Consider the following 9,322-nt stretch of genomic DNA (forward strand, 5'->3'; position numbering starts at 1 on the left):
TGAAGAATGTCACGATCTGAAGGTTAGCTTTTCACAGTGGTTTGCAATTACACACCAAGCATAAATACAAATATTCTAGGAGTATAAGACCTTGAGTAATGAAGTTAATGTACTACGTATTCTTTGCTTGTCTGAACCGTGCCAAGCTCTAAATGCTGTCCAAGGAAAAGATTGGCTTTTTGAGCTAAAAAAAGAATGGCTCGGTCAGCTACCCTGTTAACTTCAGAACTGAGTTTAAATGATTGATTGATCTTGGTCATCTGTGTAGTATTTTTATTTTTTTATATATATAATGCCTGATACCAAGTGTGTATTATTAACCACTACAACTTTATACATTGTCTTGGCAAAAGATGCAAGATTTCATCAGACTGCTTCTAAAGAAGAAAAAGACTTATCAGATTATATCGTTTCGATTGTCACATTCTGAAACATGATTTGTGTTTTTCAGGTTTGTATCTCAGTCTTCCAAAGAAGCCTATGTGATTTCTCTCTATATCAACAATCCCTTACTTATTGGTGGAAAGAAATTTGATCTTCGTCTGTATGTTTTAGTATCTACGTATCGTCCACTAAGATGTTACATGTAAGACTGTATCTATTTGTATTTTGTTTTGAGAGAATGTTTAATGTGGTCAAAATAATGTTGCGCTTTTTGCACAAAGAAGTTTACTTAGGATGTTCTTTTCCTTATTTCTTATTGGGGTTTAACACATTTTAATGACTTTTTGCATTTAAGGTATAAACTTGGATTTTGCCGTTTTTGCACAGTAAAATATACACCAAGTACAAGTGAATTGGATAACATGTTTGTACATCTTACAAACGTTGCCATTCAGAAACATGGGGTAAGTGTACGGAGTTCTTAGGCGCTCTTTTGTAGCAAGACTGATTTTCTTAAATTGTCCCCAAAACTTGGAATGAAAAGGTTTTATTTGTCATATTCTTCATCATCTTGCAATTAAAATACTTCAACTTGAACTTACAAATAAATAAATTTTAGAAGATTGCAGATCAAAAGTATGCAAGATAATGAGTTGCAGCTCTGTAATAGACACCGATATCTCCAGTATTCACTTGCAGTAGTTGAAAGCAGGGGTTTTCTTCAAGTCTCCTGTCATTTAAATGCTAATATGCTCACTTAGGAATTGATTCTGTGAGCAGTGGAATTAACGAAGCCTGGTTCCTGTGGATTTGTATTTTATAATAGCACTTTAAGATCGCCTTCCTGATCTCTCCTTCCCTCTCTCTCCCATGCATTTAATTCAGCTTTCCTATTTCCAGCACTTATTTATCACAGTACTTTCCAGCTTCTTCCTATGTTTCCCTCCCGCCCCCACCTTCCTTCTCTGGATAAGAAAGGGAATATGCAGTTGTGACCTTGGAAATAAATATTTGCTGCCTGGCCAGCTGGTGGCTTCCTCTTGAATGGACAAAGATGGAGTTCTGCCTGCAGAACAGTCCTGTAATTTGCCATTGACATTCATAAAACATGTGGAAACTTGATAGTTTTGGCAGCACTTCTGTATGTCCAAATAGGCTGAAATTCATCAGTGGGAGGAAAGGCTAGTGGGTCAGGGGTGACACAAACAGATGGGCATACACTGTCGCTGCCCAAGCCTTGTTTCTTCGGGGAATCCACTTGATGATGATGACTGTCCCTTTTGCGTTTTTTAGCGGATGTCTGTGATTTATAAACCATGCCTCTGTTACAGTAATTAAAACTCTATTGTCACACTTCCTAATTTCATAGGTTTTATTTTAAGAGTATGGAAAATAAACGTGTATGTGCATACAGTCATGCATATATATTCATATGTATATACACATGCACTCATACACAAGATACATCTAACGTATCTTAAATTGCAACCTTGCTAAATGTGCCTTGTCTATTATTGTTCTGTAAGATGTGCAGCATAGCAGAACTGTTTATATCTGGATATTCCTGTAACAACAACGCGAATTATAAATGTCCACTTATCGTGGTAGTTATAAACCATGGTAAGTGTCAAAATGTGGCATTTTTCAGTACTAACATTTTCTGGCTCAGGTGCTGATTTGTAAACTGCGTCAAACACATTATAGTTTGACAGGGCACACTGAGAATTAGTTATGGTGAAAGCAGATCCCATACAACTTAGAGCATAAACCATGGTGCTGTCGCCAGTAGCAGTGAAGAGGTGACGTGTGAGATATGTTGCCTATCCCGTTACTATGCACCCTTTCATCTTCTCTACCCATTTAAAGAATGGCCTTCAAGATTTCTCCCAAATAAAAGTAGAAGTGAAACTAGTGATAAGGTTGCTTTAAGAGAAGAAAGGACAACAGAAATGGGTATAGAAGTAGCAGCTTAAAAATGTGGAGTCATTATTACAGTATTTGAAAAACTTTTTATAAATTCCAAGCCACTAATATGTGTTGAGTTTTGCAGAAAGGAGTGAGGGAAGTTTGATGTAAAGCCACTCTATTCATCCTCTCTATCCTGTTTTAAATGTGTCTAACTTTGGAGGCACTTAGGCTGTACAGTTTTAGAAGAACAACCTCATTTGAACTGTCATGTAATTTATCAAAATTATGATGAGGTCTGGAAAAACTCTTTAAGTTCTAGCTGTTAATCTCTACTCTAAGCCCCATGTGAACCACAGAGTTCCAGTGTGTGTGTACCCTACAAGCTCATGGGAAAACATCCCTAATTTGAAAAGTGTAGAAGTCAGTACCGGCGAGAGGGAAAGGGTAAAAGGAAGGAAGGAAAGTCAGTCAGTATACCCATCATAATGTTTGGAAAATACAGTTCTAAGTCCTTATTCACTGTGTGTGTAATACAAACAAAACAACAGTAATTCTTCCACTTAGTTATTTTCAGTTAGTGATCTTTTATGTAGCCTGCAATATTCTACTTTGGTTTAATATTTTTAATTAAACAGTTGTGATTGTGTAAAGCTCTACCTAGTTGCAATCTATTTTGATTTGAGTACTTGCTCTGAAATGCAAAGAGGGTTGAAACTTTGATCTCTGTTCCCTTGCTGGAATCTGGTCTCAAGACATTTTTTCCATCCAGCAAGTCCTGAGAACCATGTTTCAGATCTTTATTTGTACAGTCCAGTTTTCCAAATTTACTAAGGGGGGAGCTGTAGAAAAAGCCTGAAAATAGGTAGAGGCTTCTCTGACCTTGTCTCAGAAGATGACAGATTTCATTCCTCTGAGAACTTTTTTCTGCAGTATGCATTCTTTGTTTTGTAATTTAGCAGGCATACAATCCATAATTCTTAGAAATGTTCTGAGGAGAACCGTTATAAAGGGACAAAGCATTTGTCCTGGGAGTTATTGGAGGGCTGAACCTGTGTCTTTCCATCAGTAAGAATACCCTCAGTTTGCTCTTGTTTTTCTGTTTCAAGAGCATATAGTGCAGAGCCTTCACAGACTCTGAAAAGACAAATAGAAGGTAACCTCCTTTTTTCCCCAATTCTGTTTCAGTAGCACTTAAGTGTTTTTTCTATATCAGAACACTGAATTACTTGAAAAATTAACCTTTAAAAATAATTCAGGTGTCATTTCACTGTCTTCTATAATGTAACTGTTGTCAGTAGCACCATTAAAGATGCCTTTCAGGAAACAGACAAGTCACGTTTTAAATAAACAAACAGACAAGTGCTTTCAAGTGCTGCATTTTAAAACAGCTAACTTCAGTGAAATTTAGCTATTGCTTACTTAATTATTTCTACCTTATCCCCAGAGGAAAAAGTTCAGTCTTTCCTTTCACATTTTAAAACTTATATCTCCAAATCATAAATTATGTTTTACTATAAAACTGTCAAAGTACCAGTTGTTTTTTTTCTTCTAAGAAAGATTTATTACTTGATTTGCAATGTGTGATATAAACACATACAGCTATAAGAAAACCAGTGGTTTGTATAGAGGGCAGTTCAAAGTAAAGCTGAAGTCTTAATAAAGCTGTAAAATAGAGTAAAAACAATTTGCTGAGCTTGTTTTTAGAGCAATACTTGTGTGTAAGTATAAGTGGTCTTTTTGGTGAATGAAACAAAACTGCTGAACAACTTCAAAATTTTAGACTGATTTAACTCTTTATCTCTTCAGGATGATTACAATCATATCCATGGAGGCAAGTGGACAGTGAGTAACTTACGCCTGTATCTGGAGAGCACCCGTGGAAAGGAAGTCACAAACAAATTATTTGATGAAATTCACTGGATAATTGTGCAGTCACTGAAGGCTGTTGCGGTGAGTACTGTTCCTGGATTGCTGCCAGCGATAGCATTACGGATGCAGGCTTCTCATAACCATGAAAGTGAGTTTGCCATCAAAACCCCTAAAATCTATTTCCTGCTATTTGAGTGATGGTGTTGATGCTGCTTTCTGCAATTCTGTTATCTGTTGATTTCTCTGAGCTGAGTGAACTTGAATCTTGGGTGGGTGGGTAAGCTATCTGTGCATGCTGAAGAAGTGAATGAATCTCTTTCCTTGAGGGCTCTGTGAACTATTTAATGTGACTTGATACTGCCCTTGTGAATAGTATTAAGCTCTGCCAAGGCACATGACATCATTTCAGCAATAACAAATGTGTCAAAGAAAAAATAGCTCTGGAGGAGAACTTACCAAAGAAAACGTAAGGCTATTAGTTCAGCAGAGTTACATAACTTACTTTCACCTCTTTTATACATGTAGTTATCGTGAACTCTTATTTAAAAAAAAAAAAAAGAAAGAAAGAAAGAAGTAGTAACCAATCCTCTGCTTGAGTAACTTCCTAGTGTTTGGGTAATATCCTATGATTGCATTAGAGAGCAGGTATCACTCCGTGGGTAGCTAGGGTAATTGAAGAGCTTGCTGGTGCCAAGGATGGGCCTGTTCCCAAGTGCATGGTCCTGTCATCTCTTTTGGCTTGGTCCTGGCACCATCGTGAGCTGAATCAGCTCACTCACCCAACTGACAATTACTGTCTTGCTTTATTGATGGGTTAGTATTCTGCCAGCATAATAAGCTGAATCACCTCACTGAAGGACCAGCTGAACACCAGAATCAGCACAAGAAAGAGGGACAAGGTCATGAAGCTCATATCAGTGGGAGGTGAGGAAGCATGGCTCAACTCAGCCTCTGCTATGCAATCATATTTGAAACCAGGTGTGAGAAGAAAAGGGATTTAATCCAAATGTTAGCAGAACCTTAGAAGAGAAAAAGTTTTGAGAATTATTGAACATGAAATGTTTTGGTGCTCTGTCTTTCTGATAATGGCAAATGTAATGAGATATGCTTGTTCCTCCTTTCGCCTTTCACTCCCTGAAGAACTGAAAAGCTTTCATTTTTAGTCTAGGGGAAAGCATTTCACTAACCTGTTACAAAGGTTTCTTTAAAAGATCTGATGAGATCTGCATAGAAACAAAGTCTTACCATGTATACTGCAAATGTTTAGCGGATGCTGGAAAACTGCTCATTCTTTAGAGGATGTGCATCTAAGCACAACTTGGTCCTTGATCTCTCTTGATTTTCACGATCATAGTTGACTTGAACTAATTATAATTTTAAAATGTATCTGGTAATTGTTTGACCTCAAATTTTTGCATAGTTACAGCAGCAGAATAAAAGAAATGTCTTTGAATAAGTCTCCTTTTTCTGAAGTTTAAAAAATTCACAATTATGTGAAGCTGTGTTATGTAAATTATAAAACTTCCCGATTTCTCTTGATGCATGCAGGCTTTAAATATTGTTATTACTTTTGCAAAATATGAGAACACTTTTATTTTCACACTGGAAACATAATGGAAAATTAATGTCACTTAGTACTTGGCATTAATGCAATCATTAATATTGAAATATTTACTTACAGCTTGGGAAAAAAGAGGCAATCCTGAATTTACTAGTTAGCAAGCTTCTATTAGAGTTACAACACTGAAAACTGTTGTAGAAGAATCATAATGTAATCGTATGTGATTTTTAGCAACCAAAGTGTATAATTAGGTTACTTACCAAAATGTTGATTTTAATACATGTTGTTGTCTTTTTTTTTTTTTAATAGCCTGTAATGAATAATGATAAACACTGCTTTGAGTGTTATGGATATGACATTATCATTGATGACAAGCTTAAACCATGGCTAATTGAGGTAAAGTTACATAAAAGACAGGGAAAAAAAACTTCCTTCTCATTTTACAGAATAAAACTAAGTAGATTTCAATGTAGTCTTTCCTCTTTTGAAACAATATCTTTTGCTCCTCAGGTAAGTGGATTAACAAAAATGTTAGAAAGTAATAGGCCATGTGATGACCAAGCTATCATGTGCTTTTGTTTCCTGTTTGTTTGGTGTTTCTATTTGTTTGTGGCTTTCTGTTTCATCTTTTAAATCCAGTGCATCCACACAATTGGACTTCAGAGGCAGTCTGAATGTTAGCAGCTCTATTAGATACTGTATGAGTAGCTGGAAAATTGGCATCAGTTCAATGGAGCGTAAGATCAAACTCAAGTTTTAAATGCTGTCATGGCCTTAATGTTGCAGGTTGAGAGTAAAGAAAAGGAGCACACAAAGGATAATTGGGATATTTGGAAGGCTTTTTTTTTCCTCACATAAATTTCGTATGTTAAATTTGGATCTGTATGTTCAACAACATAAATTTTACCCAACCCTCTTCCTTCTCAATCTAATTGAAAGAGAAAGATCAAAGGTAAATGGACTTTCTTGAAAACAAACGAACAAAAAACCTGTTTATTATTCTGATACCACTTCTCTATAATAAATGTGGAACATAAGAGATATGTTAAATGAACTGCAGTTTTTATTAAAACAAGATGCAATGTAGTGCTTTAAATAGAGAGCACATACTTGTTTCTCTAGCTCACAATTTAGCAGTGGAGAACTCAAGATTAAGAACATAAATAAAAACCTAGAAGAAACCCTCAGATTCCTGTATATAACAGCTGTTGGAGTGAACCAGGCAAATTGTAAGCACTGAAATTTATGGGTTTGTATCCATGTAAGCTTAGAAAATTAAACAAAAATCTATGTCTTGTCTGATTCACCCTGGTGAATCAGACGTCTCAACACAAAATCTTCAGGCTGACACTGCAGACACTTAGTAGTGTGGTGCTGTTGTTTCTAAGTAAAAAGAAAAATGCCCAGTGGGGGATTCCTTCCAGTGTCTGAGGAACTGAAAGATGCTTTGAGACGCTGAGTCTTAATTTCCCAAATAGTACATACAGTCATCACACATGCTGTTTGGAGAACTATATACCACTCAAAAATTTGATGCTGACTTTTTTTTTTTTTCTTCTGTAGGTTAATGCTTCTCCTTCTCTTACTTCCAGTACTGCTAATGATCGCATCTTGAAGTATAATCTTATTAATGACACACTTAACATTGCTGTCCCTAATGGGGAAATTCCAGACTGTAAATGGAATAAATCTCCACCAAAAGAAGTTCTTGGCAATTATGAAGTCTTGTAAGTTTTATCAGTCACCTTGCTTTTTTAATGTGTAATGTAGACCACGGAGATAAATAAGGTGAATTTCATTCTGATGTGAAAAATGGGCACAAAGTACCACTTCGGTTTTTTGGAGCTGCAATAGCAACATTGGAGGTGGGCATGCATTAAAGCAGAGTTGCCTCGCCTCATCTCCGGAGGGAATGTTACTTGTCTGATAAGCCCCTACCTGCACCTTCTCAGCTTCCAGCTGAGATTTGAGGGATACAGGCAAAGAGAATGCTTGTCTTCTACATGTGTAGATCTTTAATTGTCTTGAGTGTAATATATAGATGGTAGTTAAATAGATGTAATAGCTATTTGATACAAATTCTCTCTCAGTTCATAGAAACGATGCCTCTTGACTCCTGTAATTCATGGATGTAATAATAATGAGTTGTCAGATATTTTTTTAAATTCCCCAATCTGTATTACAAAGAAAGAAATTAAGGAGACAGCAATCTTTATATTGGAGTGTCTGAAGGATTTATCTAGGATTGATTGGTCTTATGCAGAGGAACACTGATTTTAAATGCCATATTGATGATACAGTTTCTAATATTTTTGGAGAAAATGTTCAGATAGGTTCTCTAGCATTAGTGGTGCAATTGTTCAGTATGTCAGGACTGTGGTTATATACATAGCTGATCCACTGGTTCATACTGATCTTAAATACTCTTTCTATATACTAGTAAAGACAATTAAATATAAGTGTCGGCTGAATTATGAGTTAAGTTTGAATGAATGTTATATACATGGTAGCTGCGAATACCTATACAATAGTATGACTGTTCTACAAAATATTGTAGTATTATGTTTTGATAATTATGCACCTATAGCCAATTTCTGCTTGGAATTTGCATAGCAGCTGAGAGGTAAGTATATACTGAGGTTATCTGAGGCCATAATGGGCTTAGATATTTAAAGAACTACTTGTCACTGTGGTTAAGTGGTTAACAAAGTACACGTCATCAAATGCATTTAATTTAAGCACACAGTTGTTTGTTCACCTCATTGTTTCCGTACTCGCTCTCTGATGCAACAGTGGAGTTTTTTAACACTGCAGCTAACAATCCTCTGTTTGAAGCAATAGCTTAACTCTTTATTAAACTGCCAGCAGTCTGATGTTCCCGCTTAACCACAGACCTACATAGTGAGGAGAAATACAGAAGTACATGGGAAATTTCACAAGCACAAAATTTCACAAACTCAGGAGTTTAACCAAAGCTGCCAGAAAACAGAAACAGAATCATGTTTCTTTCAGAAAGTAGCTGAAGATATTTCAGTTGATCTGTATTGTAACATCATATGGTAGCATATTTCCTTAAATAACAGCTGAATATCAAACTATGCATGTGTAAACCTGTGTGTAGAACAGCTTGTATTAAATTTCAGTGCTAGATATTAGGCAAAATAGAATATAGAGGACCCACTCTTGTTTGTATAGTGAATAGCAGGACAAGGCACTGAACAGGTTATCTTCTTTTCAGATATGATGAAGAGATGGCGCAAAGTGATGGGCCTGATCGTGATTTGCGAAGTCGTTCTGGGCAGTCCACTGGAGTAAAAGGAAATCGTGCAAGAGATTCAGGAAAGCCTGTACTAACCACCTGGAAGTGATAACAGAAGAAACAGCTGCACTCCTGGTAGGAAGACAACATGAACAAAAATGCCATATTTGAGCAGATTCCTCTATTTTGCTGCATTGCATGTGGGAAGTATTAGAAGAGGACAATAGAGCCTTTGAAAAGAAGTGAAACAAATGCTCTAAAATCAGGAACTGTACTAGGCATACACTGACTTGTTGATTATTACAATAATATATATAGTATGTATGTATATATAATTATTT

General features: G+C 36.1%; 1 protein-coding gene across 1 annotated transcript; it reads left to right on the forward strand.

The window, feature by feature from the left end:
• Window positions 1-451: 451 nt before the first annotated feature.
• Window positions 452-9,090, forward strand: TTLL1 (tubulin tyrosine ligase-like family, member 1; the record flags this gene model as incomplete). Its single annotated transcript, XM_009700997.1, has 6 exons — window positions 452-586; window positions 740-848; window positions 4,099-4,242; window positions 6,032-6,118; window positions 7,286-7,449; window positions 8,961-9,090. Coding segments are annotated over 6 exons (769 nt in total), but the record flags the coding sequence as incomplete, so codon positions are not given.
• Window positions 9,091-9,322: the final 232 nt, after the last annotated feature.

This window comes from Cariama cristata, unplaced genomic scaffold (assembly GCF_000690535.1).
Source record: "Cariama cristata isolate BGI_N322 unplaced genomic scaffold, ASM69053v1 scaffold37905, whole genome shotgun sequence".
NCBI classification, from domain to species: Eukaryota; Metazoa; Chordata; class Aves; order Cariamiformes; family Cariamidae; genus Cariama; species Cariama cristata.